At 41.5% G+C, this 19,616-nt stretch overlaps 2 protein-coding genes across 3 annotated transcripts; both read right to left on the bottom strand.

Moving 5' to 3' along the window:
- Window positions 1-1,516: 1,516 nt before the first annotated feature.
- LOC115617652 (keratin, type I cytoskeletal 12-like) lies at window positions 1,517-5,289 on the bottom strand. Of its 2 annotated transcripts, XM_030508450.1 has the most exons (9): window positions 5,282-5,289; window positions 4,291-4,912; window positions 3,897-3,979; window positions 3,511-3,667; window positions 3,068-3,229; window positions 2,846-2,971; window positions 2,263-2,474; window positions 1,838-1,920; window positions 1,517-1,626 (listed from the first exon to the last, which is right to left on the bottom strand). In XM_030508450.1, the coding sequence occupies exons 1-9, from the start codon at window positions 5,287-5,289 to the stop codon at window positions 1,529-1,531; spliced, it is 1,551 nt and encodes a 516-aa protein (XP_030364310.1). In that variant the 3' UTR covers window positions 1,517-1,528. The 2 variants fall into 2 exon arrangements, with proteins under 2 accessions (XP_030364310.1, XP_030364309.1); XM_030508449.1 differs by lacking the exon at window positions 5,282-5,289 and having other exon boundaries at window positions 2,257-2,474; window positions 4,291-4,899.
- A 1,485-nt stretch (window positions 5,290-6,774) lies between these two features.
- On the bottom strand, window positions 6,775-10,588 carry LOC115617664 (keratin, type I cytoskeletal 20-like). The gene is made up of 8 exons (XM_030508480.1): window positions 10,089-10,588; window positions 9,263-9,345; window positions 8,959-9,115; window positions 8,529-8,690; window positions 8,321-8,446; window positions 7,948-8,168; window positions 7,539-7,579; window positions 6,775-7,045 (listed from the first exon to the last, which is right to left on the bottom strand). The coding sequence occupies exons 1-8, from the start codon at window positions 10,509-10,511 to the stop codon at window positions 6,948-6,950; spliced, it is 1,311 nt and encodes a 436-aa protein (XP_030364340.1). The 5' UTR covers window positions 10,512-10,588; the 3' UTR covers window positions 6,775-6,947.
- Window positions 10,589-19,616: the final 9,028 nt, after the last annotated feature.

The following is a 19,616-nucleotide window of genomic DNA, read 5'->3' as shown; positions in this document are numbered from 1 at the left end:
TTTACACACATGGAGTCTGCACCCCAGATGTTAAATTTGGGATTAATGTGTATGTAGGTAAACTACAGGATTAGTCAGTGGAAATCTACGTTGAATGATATAGGGAATCATGATTTCACAGCAATCACAGTTGCAGACGTTGAGGTATGTACTTTATTTTGTATTTCTTTATATACAATTATTCTGAAAGTATAAATGTCTTTGGAAGAAGATGACAAAAGGGATATGTTTTTCTCCTCAAAATGGAGATGCTGTCAATAAGGGAAAGATGATACAGCTTCAGGTTTTTCACATAGGGGAAAAAAATTATGGGTAGGAAAGAAACATGATGAATACTGTCCTGTTTTAGGAAGAGAACGAATGTCCTTCAATCTCTAATCTTAAAATTCCTCTCTAATGGTACTCTGGGATTGCAGCTGGGATTGCTGTGAAGTTGTTCTTTGATTATTGTCTTGATGACTGTGGTTTTTGTTGGTTTGCAGCAGGAAGCAGAAAACCTGCCAGCAGTGGGGTTTACAAAAGGCAGAATGGAAGCACATCGTGAAATCTGTGCTCCCGTTAAACTTCTGCTTTGGGTCAAGTGTTTAAGGGACATGGTAGAACGTGCAAAACGTTTGTATTGTAGACACATGGCAATCTGCGTGTCGGAGGCCACAGGAACTTCCTTGTCTTACCTGAGAATCACACAAAAATTGACATTTTGGCTCAAGAGCAAAGGCTCAGGTGCACGTTGTAAAGGGATTGTATTTTGGTTCATAGTTTTGTTTTGAATGAGATTCTTTTATGTAGTTACTCGAGTCGGTCATCTGGAAGCCAATCAGGCTTCCCAAGTTCATGTTGTGCTCCCACCAGGTGGCACCCGGGACATGGAAACCTGCCATCCCCTCTTGTCTGGTTCGTCTATTGCAAAACCTTCTCTCGTAAACTAATAGCTTTAGACTGTAAGCATTCCTTTAGTCCCACATTTCAACAGGGGTTCTTTAACGTGTCCATGTTCTAGCACTGGATTAATTTCGTTAAGTTATTGGGGAGTGCTGCAGCACACACATGGTGAGGTGGAGCAAGATACCCAATGGAATGGGAAATACAGATCAGGAGGAGCAGTCCTAAGTGAAGAATAAAGGGAGACTAATATCTTAAAGCTTGTTGCGTCCTTTTTATTAATCAAGAAAACTGGAAAATGAGGTTAGAATAGCAAAATTATTTTGTATATTAGTTGCTAAAACTGATTAAAAAGCCCATCTCATTAGATGCCTGATGTGTGCACTATATATCTAGTTATTGAGCAAAGAACTGATGATATATTTAAAGAACACTAAGAAAATACAACAGGTCACACCAATAGGCTGAAGCAGAAAATACATTGCGTGGTGGCTAAGAATGAAAGTGCAGGCTTTGTGTTATGTAAAAGAATCTTAGTAAAAAGCCAATCTATTTTTTATCACTTCATACAAAGCAAAACAATTTATCCATTTTGTGTTTGAAAAAACATGGAGCGAATGGATCTTTTGCAGTATCAGATTGTGCCTTATATCTTCTCTTCAACTTCCTTAACATGGGATGCAATGACTTTTCCATCTACCACCTCTTCGACAATTGTCTTGATCTTTCTAGTTTTGGTAGGATCTAAACATCATAAACAAAATAAAACAAATATTTCTCAACATGTGAAGATGCTAAACCAGAGCAGCGCACGTGTGTGAAGTTACAGCCTTTTCCTTTCAAAGTGGCTTCTTGTTATCACAGACTCTCTGATGTAGTTAAACAGAATAGTATGTATTATTTTATTTATTTGAATGACTTTAGAAACAATTTTATTTAATCAAATTCTACCTACCCTGAGAAGAATCCAGTGATTGGGTTTGAGATTTGCACCCTGTCAAGGATGAGCTTTCAAATGTAACTCCCTGTCCTGAGCTCCTGAAAGTGAAACAGAGACATACAGTACTGCAGCATGTTTGTCAGGTCAGGAGAGATGCCCTTTTCACGTTGGCACTGGTGGGTTTTTTCAAATACTGAGCAGAGTGGTTCATTCTCCCCAGTCAGAGTGTATCTGTGTCATTTCAGAAGCAGTGGATGTGCTTTACTGTCTTTTGGTGTATGTGCCACTTGGTTTTACCTTTTTTTTCCTGAAAGGATATTGCTGTAGGAAATATAATGGATGAATGGCATCTGCTAAATGAATTTGGGAGTTGGAAGGTCCCTTCCAACCCAAACTATTCTATGATTCTATGATTTAATAAAGGAGTTCCTTACACAAACTCGCCGTCCAGCAAGCGGCGGTAGGTTTCAATCTCCATTTCCAGGCGACTCTTGATGTCCAGGAGCTGTTGATACTCTGCGTTCTGGCGCTCCATATCAGCCCGGACCTGGAACAGCTGAGACTCCAGGTTCCCAATCTGAAGCTGCATTTGTGAAAGCTGGGCACAGTAACCTCCTTCTGTTTCTGCTAAAGTGTCTTCAAGGGATTTTTTCTGTTTAAGAGGGTATTAAATAATCTTTGAGGAAAATAAATTCTTTACAAAGACAAAAGCAAATGCAGTAGTTTAATGGGAGCAGCACAGCCTCATTGCTTAGAGATTTTGTTGGGTTTATTTTTCCTTGAAATATCAGTTTGAAAACTGGCCTTTGCTGCTTCACTGAATATGAACATAAAAGTTCATCTGCTTTATAACATGCTACTTGCAATCCAATTATAGATATTACTGCTGTTTAGGAACTAAAAGAATGCAGGCTTTAATAGGAAATAAATACAAATCTTAAATCATATAGAACAGTGTAAGATCTAACACCTTTGAAGATGGAACATTTACTCTGTCTAGCTAGCAGCTTCCTTAGAACATACCATGGCAAGCTGAGATTGTAATTCAATTTCCAAGCTCTGGAGAGTCCGTTTTAGATCTGTGATCTCACTCTTTCCTGACTGAAGCTGCTCAGTGTTGGTGGAGATTTCCCTTTTCAGCTCCCCGCTCTGAAATGTCAAGGAAGAACAGTGCAATTTTACTGTTCCAAATTTTTAGCTCATTTGGACATACATTTCACTGGGTTTGCTATCTCTGGTGGTTACTTTTTCATTGAACCATGCTTCAGCCTCTTTACGATTTTGCTCCGCAATGACTTCATACTGTCCCCTCATGTCATTCAAAAGCTTGGTCAGGTCAGTTCCTGGAGCAGCATCCATTTCAACACTGACTTGGCCAAATGCACTGCTTTGGATGCCCTGGAGCTCCTGAAGAGATTGAAAATAACAAAAAGTTTCTGTTACTAAAAGGCAGAACAGTTCTACCAAAAATATATGTAAAGAAATACATCTGATATAATTCTGTTTCAACAAGATTCCAAAGGTTGTGTGCATATTTCTTTCACTCTTTGACTTAGTAAACACCAGAAGAGCAGCAAACAAAACAAATAATGAAACCAGGGTATTCCCACTGACATAAATAAGGGGATAATTTGCTATTTCACAATTCCATCTGGCTTGTTACAAATTCACGAAGAAAAAGAAAGTACCTCTTCATGATTCTTCTTGAGATAAGCCAGTTCTTCATTCAGGCTTTCAATCTGCATCTCCAGATCGGCTCTGGTCAAGGTCAGCTCATCAAGAACTCTGCGCAGACCATTGATGTCGGCTTCCACGCTCTGGCGAAGAGCCACCTCGTTCTCGTACCTGGGAGCAGAGCAATTAAATATGACTTTTTACATGGTTAATGAGGTCAAATGCAAAGTATTGCTATGTACTTCTACAGCTTTTAGTATGAAATCTTAATACACATAATTATTACAATATTGCTTAAGAATTATGTGAAAGTATTCTACAAGGAAGAAAGATTTTTAAATATAAAATAATGATTTTCTTAAAATATTAGTAAGTTTTTGTAATATTAAGACATACTTACTTGAGTCTGAAATCATCTGCAGCCAGTCTGGCATTATCGACCTGCAGAATGATTCTTGCATTGTCAATAGTTGCATTAATGATCTGGAATACAAACAATGGTCAGGGCATGCTTTTCTAGCCCAATGGCTTTGCAGCTCAGGATAGCTACTTACTCAACTGCCATCCTAAACACATGTTTAGACTTTGGGATCTACAAGAGTTTGTGGACCTGGATTTCATCACTGCCTTCTCCTTCTCCGCAACACCAGTGCAATGTGACAGAGATTATTACAAGTGTTGGTACCGTAGAATAAATTTCCTCTTGGTTTCTGAAAGGAATTTGTTACATCTATCCAAAATATTATTAGTTGAATTACAAATGTAAAGGTACGTTAAGTACATGGCTTTGCTACCTTGTTTCGGAGATCTTCAATGATAGGATAATATTTACTGTAGTCATTCCCAGATCCAGGGATACCAGTGCCAGGGCCACTTTTCTCATACCACTCGCGGATTTTGCGCTCCAACTCAGTATTGGCATCCTCCAGAGATCGTACTTTGTCCAGATAAGCAGCCAGACGGTCATTGAGGTTCTGCATAGTTTCTTTCTTTGAGCCAGAAAGAAGGCCACCATCCCCAGCACCAGCACCACCAAACCCACCTCCAAAACCAGTTCCTGAGCCACTACCAAAGCCACTTCCTGACCCCCCACCAAAAGCACTGCCTAAGCCACTGCCATAGCTACCACCTAAACCACTACCAAAGCCTCCGCCAAAGCCACTGCTTAAGCTGCTCCCAAAGCCTCCACCTGAGCTACTCACAAAACCCCCACTGAAGCCAGAGCCTGAGCCAAGCATAGAAGCAGCACCAAAGCCTCCACCACCTCCACCACCAAAGCCAAGCCCGCTGCCACCAAAGCCTCCTCCACCACTAGAACCAGCCATTCGCAGAGATCCGCCACCAAATCCACTCCGAGAAGATAATTGCCGGGGTGCTCCGCTTGTGCGCACAGAAAGGGCCATGGTGCTCGAGGTGCTCTGCTCTGCTGAGTGAAGCACACAGTGTGGAGCAAGGCACATTGGAGAGCACTTGGACTTTTATATAGGAAGGCAGTGGGTGTTCCAGGAGTAGTCCCCACCTCCTAGGAAGAGCTTTAATTCTTTCTCTCTCTCCCCCTCGCTTGGACGGGAAGTCAGTTTAGTGTGTCCTGACCAAACTAAATGATATGTGACAATCTAAATTGCCAATGGGAGTGGAAGTCTGGTGCCCTCCAGGTGTTTACTGTGTGAGGGGAAATGGGTGGAGGGGAGCAAAGACATCATGATCATGTTTTGCCATGTGCAATGGAGGGTAAAATTTTCTTTTCACATTTAAAGCCTTCCTAAGTAATGTTTTTGGCATTACATATCCATCGCTTTCTTGGTTTGGGGCTATTATTCCAGGAGTAAGCTTAAGCCAGTGGAGTGATCACTTTCATATCATCCTTGCCAGTGTGCGTGTCAGAAATGTGTTTCTAGTCATAATATGCTTCTGGCATGAACTTCTGCCATATTGGTGCTCCCTGAATGTTTGGTAAGAAGGAAGAAAAGTGATCAGCAGAAGCGTGTGATAAGGCATGTCAGCAGCCACTGGTCTGCAGCTTGATCGTTAATATGAAAACAAAAATAGACTTGATTATACCCAAGTTAGTTTGTGTTTTCTGCGCTAAACCTTTCATCATGGCAATGTCTCTGTGCAATATGCAGAGCCCATACCAACAGTTCACACTTCTGAGCTGGGAATTTCCTGTTGTTCCTTCTGAATAGTTTGCTGTGATCTCAAACTCAGGCAAATTATTTCTATATTTTGTGCTTTTTATAATATAAACCTAAAGCTCAAATACAGCTCTTCTGCTTGCAGGTTTAGGCATGGAAACCCTTCGGAACCAATATACCTTTCGTTTGAAGTCATTTTGGTAAACAGAGAATTGCTTTTTCATTGTCCTGGCTTAATTATATCATTGCATTTGTCAGCTGAAGTGTTTCCATTTCCAGTTCATCCCCATCCGGAGCATGGGTGCTTTTTTGGGCAGAAATGTATTATGAGCAGTAGATGAAAGGTTTAAGTAAAGCATTTATGTAGAAGTGAATTGATAGCCTGGTATCAGTGACTCATGAGAGTGAAAGCAAAGCATTATTTCCTTTGGCAGGTGTTTCTGTACAGTAAATAACACTCTGGGCAGGTGAGATTTCAAAGGGAAGAGGGTTTTGTGTTTATGTTGTCAAGAGGAAAATGTGGAGTCCTTGGGGTGAGGAGCTGGGTGAGGCATCAGGGACCTGCCTGCACGGGACAGGGGATGTGCAGGTGTGGGAAGGTTGAACTGAGGTGGTGAACCGAGGTCCTTTCATTGCTGGAAGGCAAAATACAGTCTTATTGGTAAAATACCTGTGCTTGCTCTATCCCCTGGGGATATGAACATTCACAGAGAGTGAAAAACAATAAATAGGCTTCTTCAATTTCTTTATTCATTTTAATTTATTAAGAAATGCAAATTGACACTTTGTGGTTATTTAAAAATCAGTTTTTACTAAAGTGAAGCTGCATTACATTTGAATGGTAGTTCAGGTACAGAAAAGGTGCACTGACAAATCTACATGTGCTGGTACATAAGAAAAACCAGATTGCTAAACTTTGGGTTGCAATTAACTAACATCTTAGTGTATCATCTCTATCTGGTAAATTCCTTTAGTTTTGTGTTGAAGTTTTGAGGGCGTGTCCATCAAGATCTCAGAAATAGCAGCTCTCTTCTAAAAGCTTTTCATTTATTAGTATGTTGAAAGTGTGAGAAAACTCAAGGCACCGGCTGCTGAAATGAACTGTCTGAAAACACAAGGGAAGAGTTCTTGTACTTTGTAATGTACTGATTTTTATTAACACTCACACACACACAAGATTGAGATTTGATAGTTTGGCTTTTCAACCCTTCTGTTTTTTAGGGAGGATTAGATTGGATTCTTAATAAAGGTTTATCTTCTAGTTTTGGCATCAGGCCCGAGAAGCTCCAAGGCCATCTCCTCTCTGCTGGTGCCATTTACATTTTCTCTTCAATCTCCTTGACCCGAGAGGAGACAACCTTGCCATCAACCACCTCTTCAACAATTGTCTTGATCTTCTTAATTTTACTTGAATCTGGTAATGAAATTGAACAGAGAATTAATTCAATGCAATCTCCATTAACAGAATAACATCGCTGCAGTAATCCCAGCAATGAGAAAATAGATAAAGGCACCTTTTCAGTGCACAGCTACTGTGAAGTCAGCTTTTGGGGTACACACAACATGAATGCTCTTCCTTTGAGCATCCTCCATGTTACCCAAAATAATATAGTGGACACTGTGTTGAATATCTCTCTATCCCTCCTGATAGTTTTGCTTCTGTTTAGCACAGAGTTGTAGACCTAAAACCTAGGAATTGCCTTACCCTGGAATGGATATGTTTGCTGTTAACCTGGATTTCTATAATCCCTGTAGTTTATCTGTTCATACAGTTGATGGCTTTCTTGACGTAGGATTCCACCACTTGATTATTTGCTCTGAAACTGTGTTGTTTCATATCAGGCTACTTAGTTCCATAACATTTCAACAGGCAGCCATCAAAAGATAAGGAAGTTGGTGTGACATACCTTTTTCAGCCTCTGCCGTAGATACATCCACTTGGAAATGTCTGTTCAAATAATAAATTAAAGAATATAAATAGATGGCACCTAACATATTGCAGAAACCTTGTACCTATGCTGTGTGTTTGATCAGGACAGGTAATGTCCTTTCATCAAGACATTTAACTGGGTGTTTAAGAGTTTTCTCTGTTAAAGTAAAACTTGCTAAGTATAAGCTATAGGTGAAATTAATGTGCAGGCGCGTTTCTGCAGTGCTGAGACTTCAGGTTATGCAGATATGGCCAGAACAGCTGAACAGGCAGAATGCTGGCAGGTTTCACACTTCCACTGTCTGGGACTACAGACAGTGTTTGCCATGTTCTTTGCTGTCTTTGCTGTAACTAAAGCGGTAAGTGAGGTGCGAGTGTCTCCTCACCCGATGTCCTCTCCTTCCAGCAACCGGCGGTACGTGGCAATCTCCATTTCCAAGCGAGTCTTGATGTCCAGCAATATGCTGTACTCGTTATTCTGCCCCTCCATGTCAGCTCGGAGCTGCCTCAGTTGGGCCTCTAAATTGGCAACCGTTTCCTGTATTTGGGCTAGTTGATAATTGTAACGGGCTTCAGTTTCAGCCAGAGTGTCTTCTAAAGCCTTTTTCTACAGCCGAGGAAGAGAACAGAGATGAATTCAGGAGGATACATTTTCGTGTTAAACTAACATTTGGATTGAAAAGCCCCTCAGTTTCTATATTTACCCGTGTAACTGTCTACTAAACACAGTCCTTATTTCAAGTACACTCTATCATTTACCATGTTAAGCTGGGACTGTAATTCCAGCTCCAGCCCCTGGCAGATCTGTCTCCGGTTGGTGACTTCTTTCCTCTCGGCTTGCAGCTGTTCAACATTGATTGCTACTTCCTGGTTCAGTTCTTCTGTCTGAAACGCAAAACCAGAGGGACTGCAAACCACACCTAGGCACGGCTGGGGCTCTTGTTGATGTTTAAGTCATCGACCTTACCTGCTTTTCAAACCTTTCCTTGGCTTCTTGACGGTTCTTTTCTGCCATTTCTTCATATTGCTTTCTCATATTTTCCATCATAGTTGCAAGATCCATGCCTGGAGCAGCGTCCACCTCTACGTTAACTGAGCTCCCCACATGTTTGCGCAGTCTGTCAACGTCCTGCAGCAGGGAGGGTTGTATTAGCATCAGCCACAGGGAACTTCCTATCCTGAATGTTGGAAGCTGATTATAAAAGAGCCATAGGCCCATTCACAGAGATAATATTGAATAGGTACCTACATTTTTATGTGCTAATCTGGAGCTGAATCCCACCATAAATGTAATATTCTTTCTGATTAACTGGGAAGATTTCCTATTCCTAGCGAGGCTGAGTTTATATATGCACTTAAAACAAAATGTATCCCTGACAGTGTTCGGCCGCTCTCACCTCCTCATGGTTCTTCTTAAGGAAAATCAGTTCTTCATTCATCCTTTCAATCTGGGACTCCAAGTCAGATATTGTCAAAGTCAAGTCATCACGGACTCGGAGCAGTCCGTTAATGTCACTCTCAACGCTCTGCCTGAGCAGGACTTCATTCTCATACCTGTAAAATAAGGCTTGTTTTGTCAGCATGAAAATGCAACTGTTGGTGTAAATGAATCAGTAACTACTGCACCCTTCACTGTACATTTTTTCTTTTTCATGAATAAGAGAAACATGAAAGAATTCATGAAATGACCATGGAACTTACTTCAGTCTAAAATCATCAGTAGCCAGTTTGGCATTGTCAATCTCCAGAACAAGTCTGGCATTTTCCAGCTGTGCAGCAGCAATCTGAAAAGGAATGGTTGAAAAGTGGTGAATCTTTGCACATAAATGCACACTTGATCCATTTCTGAAATAAATACTGCATGGGGGCTTCATCTTGCTTGACTTTGGCTGTCTGTTAGTCTTCTAGGTTTAAGATGAGTTCCCTCTGAAGTACATAGAAGGAATTAGGGCTCTCTAAAAGACAAATTATCCTGTCATAAAGTAGGTATATAAAATGGTTGGGATGAAGTGCTCTTTGGAAGGGATCTGCCTTTAAAGGATGGGAAATGGAACTGGTGAAAGGTATGAGGGGAAGATTTAAGGAAGTTCATTGGAAACATAGTTTGACAAATCTGTCAGCTGATTTCTGTAAGGATATTTTATTGTTTATAGCAGGAATTCACCATTTCAAGTAGTGATCTTTCCTTTTTTCTGAGCATTTGGCATTCTTTTCTAAAAAAACCCACTTTGGAATTGACAGATGCTAAACTATATTCAAGTATGTAAATCCCATAAGGCAGATAGAATTAATTCCTTTCAATTCAAAGATTTTTCCTGTATGAGATTGTTCACATCTGCAGGCATGTATCTGGTATTACAGATTATGTAAAATCTGTCACTGAGTTGTATCTGATCAAAGTAAAGCATTTGTTTTTTGTATTTGAGGGAGTTGCAGTTTGGGAAAGTACATTCTCTGTAATAGATGATTATTTATCTCCCTGATAATTGCAATTCGTGGATTTAGAGATGGCTGTGTGACATCTTACCTTATTCTGGAGCTCTTCAATGGTTTTGAAGTATGAGCTATAGTCATGCCTTATATCTGTGGTGTTCTTCTCATACCACTCCTTGATCTGCTTTTCAATCTGGGAGTTTGCCTTTTCTAGCGAACGCACCTTCTCCAGATACGAAGCCAAACGGTCATTTAGGTTTTGCATCGTTGCTTTCTCATTGCCAGTGAGCAGCACATCATTGTCACTAATACTCAACTGGAAGTTACCCCCCAAGCCTTGCCCGTAGCTGGTGCTGGTGGATATGTGGGTGCCGTAGCCGCCAGCACCCCCGTAGACGCTGGGTGCCTGAATCCTTTGGATGCTTGTTTGCCGGGAGGTCAGCCCGCTGACGCTGGGTGCTGTGGGGTGGAAGCGGGTGCTTGTACCCCACTGGGAGCTTCGGGTAGAGAATGCCATTGAGGTTCTTCGTCTTCTAAACTGGAACAGCTCAATCCGCACAGAGAGAGCGCAGCTGCAGTGAAGAGCAGTGTGTGCTCTGTAAGCCTTTATACTGTGTTTCAAAGAGGAAGCACAATAGCTATAAACCCCACCTCTGTTGACACACAATGCAACTGGTGTCAGCACAAGCAGCACAGTGTATTGCCCCCACTCTCCGTATGAAGTACCGGGGTTTTCAGCTGTTCCTCTGTGTTTGAGAAGAACTACCCAGGTAGTTCAGCTTGCTTTGTTATCATTTGGAATAAAAGATAAAGCACAAATAAACTGTTGAATCATTTATAACAGTGTACCTGCAGCCATACCCTCTATAGTCACTTTGAACAAACAAGCAGATTCTTACACCCATGTGCAATGTAGGAAATTAAAATGAGAGTTGACTATGTGGGACAAGAGACTTAAAATATTTATATGTGCAATTAAGAATATATTTCTGTTGAGTAAGAAACAGTTTGGGCCTCAGGACAGTCTAGGACAGTGTATAAATTATTAGAATGGAGGCATCTGTACCTACCCCTTTAATTCATTTACTAGTAGGCACAAACCACTATTCAAACTGTAATTGGAAGGTGAATGCTGTAGTTAGTTTGCATTGAATATGCATTCATTTAGTATCAGAAAACCGTTACCAGATGGACTCTGGCTTTCAGTACAGTTGAAATTAAGCAGAAAGATTATTGTTTTGTCTATAAATAAAGTAATAGGAACAGGAGTATTGGAAATCTTCACTGCCCACTTTAGTTCACATATGAGCCACTGATGTCCACAGAGCGACGGGAGGTGTTGAGATCAAGCTTCCAGCATAACAACCTTCCAGCCCTCCTGGGCAGCTGAAGTTAGAGCAGAACAAGTTTCCATTGCACTGCCAGTACTTTAGTGTATTATTAATGTCAGGTAGAACAATGAACACATATTGCTTGTACTGGTGGACACAGCTGCTTTATGCACTGGTCTTCAACCCTGGGGCAAGGAAATTGGTGAGACACTAAGCTTTGGAGGCATTAAACTATACTGGAAGCATCCTTAGGTTTCTGAGAACACCTAAGCTGGGATATTCAGGCAAAGAGTGAAGCTGTTGTGCTTGGTTCTTCTGAGAACACGCATGTGCCAGGCCAGAGTGTTCAGTGTTCAGGGCAGGACTTTACTGCAGGAGGATGCTGTGTGGATTGTCTGTGGACCTTGAACTTCTTTGGGTGTAACTGATAGTGAAAAACATTTATGACAGTTGGAACCAAAGTACACTAGCCATGTCATTTGGCCTGTCACTATAGAAACACCATCTTTGGTTCATTACAATACTCAGACTGAGTAAGAATTGATCATGTTAGTAGGGAAGAGTTTACATCTCTAAAACTTCAAGAGGAATACAGCAAGATATCCTGCTACAGTTACATTTCTTGGCTCTGTATTTCACTGCTTACATCTCTGGCAGTGTTTTATGAAAGAGTAAACATTCTTCTTTGTCTTTTTAATATTTAGTAAAATTGCCTTCCATGTTACCTTGATGGTGTTTTACTAAACACCACTTGAAAATCCCATTTTCTGTTTTATTGAGCAAATGGCAAAGGTTATCAGCTTTCATGTTTGCCTAGAAATGTGAACAAGTCAAGATTGGTTTTTGTGGGTCAAATTCCTCATCTGTGTATTCACAAATGTCCCCGCTCCGTATGGAGAAGCAGCTGTGTAGTTTGAATAGCAAAAGCCATCTGCGTGTGTTGGTACATTAATGCAGGTGCTTGAAATATACAGAAGCTGGATACTACTTAGAAATGTAAGAATAGCATAAAAATACATTTTAGATTGATAGAGAAATAAAATTCACTGATACTTAAACATTGCTAAACTTTCCTCTGACTTCACCAATACAGTGATCTGAATTGAAGTGGAGTCAGGATTAGGGCAGACGTTTGCCTTGTGTTCTGTATCTGCTACTTTAGGTCAAGCTGAACCTTCAACAATTATTTTCCTTCCAGAATTCTCTTGACTATTAAGCAAAAGTGTTCCAGGTGAATGCAACTGGAAACACGGAGCAATCGTGTCATGCAGACACCCAAGTTGGGCTGAATTTTCTTAGTATTCTTCTCCAAATTGTTTAATGACAATTTCTCTGGACGTAGCGTTTTGTGTATGCATCTGTTGTAAAAAATAAGCTGGAATATTTGCAGGAATATTACTAAGACCAGGATAGGCATCATTCACACCAGAGGAGGGCTTTGCTCCTGGTTTGTTTTTTTATTTTGCTCGTTTTTTTCATGGAATATTTTATGACAGGTTGTATGAATCACTGGTGACTGTAGGAGTGCACACCAGGGGCTGTACCTGTGCCAGTAACTGGGAGCAAGGCAAGGCTTCAATGGGCGGAGGGCAAGTGGCTCCTCACAGCTCCATCCTTGGGAGCAGCCAGCGGCTCCACTGGAGGCTGGACTGTGCCCAGGTATTATCTGCAAGAATATGGGCTGCCTTCCTGTTATTTTTCTCAAATGATACTGGTTGTAAAGTAAGTAATTTAAATAGATGTTGAGCAACCTAAAAACGTCTGGTATCTGCAGGTTTGATCAATGCTGAAGAAGTGCCGTTAACCCTTTGTTGGTGCTTTAGTTCAGCAGCGCAGTTTCCAACTCACAACTGGGTTGTGAATGCTCTGCAGAGGCCAGTCCCTGATCATGTGTAACACTTCAGTGACGTGCTTGGCGAATGGTTCGTGTGTACTGATAATAAAACATTCATGGCAACAGTAATCAATTGTTTGATTTCATGAAGAAATATCACCTGTGAGACATAAGTTTAATGTGTCTTGGAGAGCAGCAAAAAGAAGTCTTGCAGGGTTACGATAACATGTGCGTGCCATTTAGTATTACTCACCTTCACTAACCAGTCATGGGTAACCAGACTTGAGAGCTCAAGGAAAAAAGACACACCTGGCTTTGGTTCTGCATTTGTGCTGCCTTTAGGTGGAACATTGCTTTTCTTTTGGCTGACTGAAGGATTTAAATAAAGAAAAGTCTTTTAGTTCAGTCTTTAGTGATGATCCATCCCAGGAGGGAAACCCGGTGCCCGTTTATACGTTGCTGTAACTGTGTTGTTAATCTCAGTTTGGATTTTGTGTTATAAGAATTTGAATCTGAAAGATCTCTGACAATACAGTCCTAAAAGACTTCCACTGTACAGTGTCCAGTGAAGGAAGAGGAATTCGTTGTTCAATATTCCAGCCATATTTCAGTATTCAATATTTCTGTGTCTGAGAAATTCCCCTCCTCTTCTTAACTTACTTGTGAGAAGTTACTTCCTGATTTATGCCAGACAACTGGTTTACAGTCAAGGGAGCAGTTTTAAGATGAGCTTTCAGGGGAAAATCTGAGTGAATTTTTCATGTAGATATGAGCTAATAGCGGATTTAAAATTATCATTTTTCGAAATGAGTGAAAAAAAGTACTTAGGACAATCCTTTGCCCTGAAAACAAACTTAAAATCAAATAGTGTGATACTTGAAGAAGTGTTCCAGATCCCAGAGTGGTGCATAAGATGTGGGTTGGTTACATCCTTCCCCAGCCACAGGCTGAAAATAAAGTGAGGAGCTGCCTTTCCTGTCCCGGCTGCTCTCCTCCAGCAGGATCACGTTTCAGTGCCAGCAACAACAGCTCCGGGCCATACAAATGAACCTTCTCTTTTTTCTCCCCTAAAAGGATCATTAATATCAGCTCTAATACAGTCTAACAGACTGCCAGGCAGATCTTTTCCCCGTGTAAAAGTTATGTGCAGCTGAGGGCTTGGTGGAATGAGAAAGCCAGCAAGCTGCAGAAGATTCCAGCTTCCTGCTTTTCTCAGTTCCGTAATACTGGAATAGTTCCGTATGCGTGAGAAAATATTACCTATTTATCTGATTCAGTAAGCAAATAGGATTTTCATGGCCCTGTGCAAATATATGCACCCACTGATAGCACAGCAAAGGAGACACGGTCACACGCAGGTCCTGCCTGTCTTCACTTTTGTGGCCATTTTTTTTCTCTAGCTTTTATAAAACCCAAACCTTGTGTGTTCAGGGACCTGACTTGGGTCACACTCGGAACCCCCGAACCGGGAGAAACACTCATTTAGTTTTCAAGGGTGTATGTGCAGGGTAAAATTGTCAGGAGTCGCCTGGGCAGAAATATGGGACAGGGCAGGGCAGATCCTGTCCCAGCTTCAGGATCTGTGTCAGGTGCTCAGGTATCCAACCAGCAACAGAACAAGAATGAAAACAGGCTGAAAATCCACCTCAGTACTGCCCTTGAGAAGGTTGTGCGCTTTTGGGAATGTCTGTTACAGAAATACTTGAGCAGATTTCCAGTTAGACGCTGTCTTAGGAGCCTCGCAGGGGGCACAGGTACCAGCAGGGCCGCACCGCAGCGCCTGCCCCGGCGCCGGGGCCTGGTGTGTATCCGCCTGGTTGTCACTAGAGGCCACCACACGCCTGCTGAAAGAGTTCCGTGTTCACAGCGCGTGGTACCTGCTGCAGCGGGAGGCTCCGTGCTGGAACCTGAGCGCGGTTAATGAAATTCACAGATTACATAACAGAATTTCACATATTACCCACTTTTCTGCTCTCATATCCAGAAGAAAAATATTTTGCATAACTCTTGTGGCCAAATGTTTAAAGTAATATTTCTCTTCCCAGCCACGAGCTGCAATTACGGGAGTTTAGCCTAGTGTAGGGCAGTGAGCTTGTGAGCAATGGCAACAAGTACTATCCAGCTGTCTAAATCTTGAAAGCTGAATTTCTTAGGACAGGAATGTGCATTATCCCTTTGAATTATACCCATTCCTTTATGACTAATGCTCGAGTATCTTAATTTTTAGCAAGCAGTAAACTCTAGACATGAAAGAAAAGGTTTCTTTGGGTTTGTTTTTATGTCGTTTTATTTTCTGCATAGCAGCAATATTATTTCCAGTGGAACGTGTCCACTCACTGAACGTCTTGGTAACTGAGTTGCTTCCAGTGTGTTTGTTTTATGCATTTCATGCTTTAATGTCTTGTGTGTGTGCTGACGGGCTGCAGGGCTGAGCCGCTGCGGGGACTTTGTGTCTCAGAGCAGCAGACTCTGAGCGTCTGCTCCAGAGAAGCACTGTAGAGTTATCAGCTACTGCAGCCGGTTTATTCCTCCTTCTTTTCTCTGCCTGCTCCAAATAATTATTCCTCTCAATTCACATACATGTTTCTCAAATGATATTCCTCGTTTTCACTGCTTTCTATAGAGCCTAATAACAGCCTATCAAATGTCCTTTTGACTTGTCCCTAGGATGTTGGAAAGCAAAAATCAATTACCCCTGAAGTCTAGATAGTTATTGAAAGTGCTTTCACCACAGCTGATGTTATGATTTTATGCCTTTAAGCTTCTGATGCATATTCAAACTTCCAAAAGGCAAATTAATATGTCCAGAAGGAGCAGCCATGCACCTGCTTCACCATTAGGTCATGTCTAGTGCTGTGAGCTGCTGTCACAGGGGCAGCAGACTGTAAGATGTTGATGCTTCTGTTTAATATGATATTTGGGCAAATATTTTTTTGTGCCAGTCCCTGATTGTGTGGCTCAAGAGGCTCATTTCACTGTGGTCGTACAGTTAAAAATACTGTAAGAATCCACATTGGAAAGGAATGAAAAAATATACTGAGGAAGGAATTCTGAGGAAGCAATGCATAATGAAAATTCACATGTCATTTCACAGAGCCAGAAGTACGAGCAGAGTCAATAGTTAAGATGCTTTTGGTGTGTAGTTCTGGATGTGGGGAGGACGGGGGGTGCAGGCCTCTCAAGCCTTATTCTTCCCTTGCCTCCCCGTTTATAGATCCTTCCCTTTTCTAAATGATTCATTCACAGGACCAGGCATCTCCCAGCAAAACTGTAGAAACCTTTATAGGTCAGGGTGTGGACATTGTGAAATGTTTTACCGGCTCTTCTACCTGTTCTCTTTCCTTCAATAATAGCATGTGAACAGTGGTTTTAGCAGTGCTATAAATGCTGGATTCTCTTTTCTTCTCCTTCTGAAACAACTTCATTAACTTTGCACCTGGATTAACAAGGCAGCAGAAAGCAGAAATTTTGCATTCTACAGAAATGTCTTGTTCATAAATAAGAAAGAAACCTGCCAATGTGTGGCCACATCACCAGAAGGAATGTGTGATTAATAGCACAAACCACTGTGGCATTACCTCATTGCAGACTTCTTCCAGGGGATCAACAATTCACTTACCAAAGCTGTGTATTGTAATACACCTTAATAAGTTTTACCATTTCTACAAGTGAAATGAGCTCTGACTCATACACGTCCTGGAGTGCAGTCAAGTCTGTTATAAATCACCTTGGAGGATTATTTAGTGCAGGACTTCCTTAAATGGCAGGTGAAACTACAAGCAGCGATTTGTGAATGCGGATAGTTTCAGCCTCCTTTTATAGACTCTGAGCTCCTGTGGCTTTTTGGTTTGCAGGAGTATTGTTACATCATTCCCTTAGACTTAGAAGGGACATTCTCTTCTCTTGATACTGTTTTGTTATCCTATTCCATTTATGGGAAATGGTACATATTCACCTTGAATGGGTTGGTTTTTATGATAGTTCAGATTTTTAGAACTGCAGTTTCTTTGGACCTGAGTCAGTCACTGCCTCGATGTTGAAACAACGCTTCTGTGTATATTTAATACTGCAATAGATTAAATATAATTTCAATCAGTTTTAGTACAAGGAATTAATAAAATTATTTTTCAGGCAATACAGAATCACACTCCTGAAGGTTTCCTTTCCTTCAAGACGCTGATCTGAGACTAGGGGAAAGGAGCATGTGTGCCATGTCTTTCTTAAAGTTTCACAAACACTACAGCATCGCCAAAGGCACCCAGGCCCAGTGCTCTGTATGGACTGATGAGTAGGGCTATTGGCACATGTGCATTGAAGAACACGATTGGTGTGCAGGGTCTTGCTGGCAGTACACACTGGAAATGAATCCATCAAGTTCTCTCTTCTGTGCCATCAGGTACAGAAAGTGTTGCTGTAACTAGAGAATGGCTCTTGGGGAAGTTGTATTATCTAATAGCTGGGTAAGTAGAAGCTGTGAAGTGATGAAGTCTCATTTAGTCGCTATCAGTGACTTTCTCTGCAGCCTTGAGCAAGTTGCGTCATCTCTTTTCCAATTTCTCAAGCAATAAAATGGGAATGGTAATACTACCCCCCTTCATTATCTCCCTAACTTCATCTCTCAGCGTGTTATGAGAATAGAATGTTACCAGTGCATGCAAGTGGTAAATATAAGTATCATTAGTGATTATGTAGGCTGCAGACATACCCTAATACATTTAGAAAAGCGTAGCTTATCTGCCAGAACACAAGTTCAGAAATGATGAATAACCACTAGACACAGGGCAACATGTGGCTGGGGACATGGTATCATAAACTGTGGAACAGAAAGGAAATCTGCAGTTCTATTCTAAAGCCTTGAATAAACCCCAGAAACAACCCACTTTTGCTATAGAATACTGCTTTTATTTAGAAACCAGAATGTCGCGTAACTCGTGTTTGTGTGTCTAAGGACTGTCTGGTTTTCTTCATGTGTTAGAGGCATGGCCCTGTGCTGATGTTTGCAAACAGAGCGAACAGTGAGGTCAGTGTGAGCTGTGCTGGTCTGACCAGTACAGAATGCACCGGCGCAGGGGTGAGAGAAGGTTAAAGCCATCAGGGAAGTGGTGTGGAAGGGGAATTCTGCTACAGCTTGGCCAGTGCCATTGGGAGGGTAGCCAGGCCTAACATGGGAGTGCAGGGAGTGCATCTCCACCGCTGCGGGAGGGGACACCAGGGCACGAGTAAAGGCAACGCATTGCTCAGGAATGTGAACTAAGGACAGGTGTGTTCTATAAAGTATGTCCATTTTTTGGTTTTCCTTCTTTCCTTGTAGTTTAGCACAAGCAGAACCTAGCACAAAGCAGAGATACTTCCCTTTGATTTGGAAATAATAAATAATTATTTGTATCACAGCAATGGGGTTATGCTCTGTAAATGTGATAAATGAATATGGCTTTAAATAACAGAGAAAACTGTTCAAGAACACCTGGGCACATTTTGTCCAGATGCTGCAAATGCCAGGTCTGGCTTGTTGGATCTGGTAAGCCATAAGGAAGGACATTGTTAATTAGCCAAGAGTTACTAATCCTGTACTACAAGTTTTACCCAATTTAAAGAAACCATTAGGTAATCCATTCAATGCTTTTGGGATCTCTTTGTGCAACAAGGGTGGAGAGCTGGGGGGGGGCAGAGGGGAATCCTGAGCTGGTCCTAACATGCCAGTAGGAAAACATTGTATCACAGAGATGGACTTTGTTTATAATAAATCTGCATTTTCTTTGAAATTTTCACTTTCTTTTGTAAGCCTTGTTTCAAAGGAAAGCTGGGAGCAGGAATCCTGTCTGAGAGTGCCTTAGGAGTGGATATGAAAGAGCACAATGACAGTTTTGCTCATGAATATGAGACTGCCCCGAACACACTGGTTTATATGCAGATGTTGACTTTGGAATGCAAATCTGTACAGACACTCACTATGCTCCGTTTTGTCTCTCTTCATTCTGCTTTACAGTCTTCCTCTAAACAGGCCTAATAATAGATCTTTTTATTGCTCAGTTTTTGTCTTTGTGTATCATTGGGAGTTCTCCTGATGCTGTGAGGGTCTCCTGCTGGGGCAGTGCTTGGGCTGATGGGAGAGAGGGGAAGAAGCTTGAACTTGGCTTAAGCATTTGGGCCTCTGCCTTGCCCATAGCACATGCTGCATACAGCAGTCTGTCCTGAGCACTGAGCCCATCACCAAACCCAGGGAACATTAATGTGAAAGCAAATAACTGAAATGGCTTTTTGAATTAAATGGGTCACTGAGAAAGAATGAGAGTATCTGGAAAAGTATTTGTGATCTTTGAAGGAAGGGGTGTACAGGCAGTTGAAGAAAATTTCTCTAAAGCTGAAGATCAAAGAAATGTTTCTAGGTGACTGCTGTAGGAAAGTGAGTGTACTTTACAATAATGCTACTAATAATGCTGTTTTAAACAGTGACATT

Source organism: Strigops habroptila, chromosome 19 (genome assembly GCF_004027225.2).
Source record: "Strigops habroptila isolate Jane chromosome 19, bStrHab1.2.pri, whole genome shotgun sequence".
NCBI classification, from domain to species: Eukaryota; Metazoa; Chordata; class Aves; order Psittaciformes; family Psittacidae; genus Strigops; species Strigops habroptila.
This window is presented reverse-complemented; position numbering and strand designations above follow the sequence as displayed.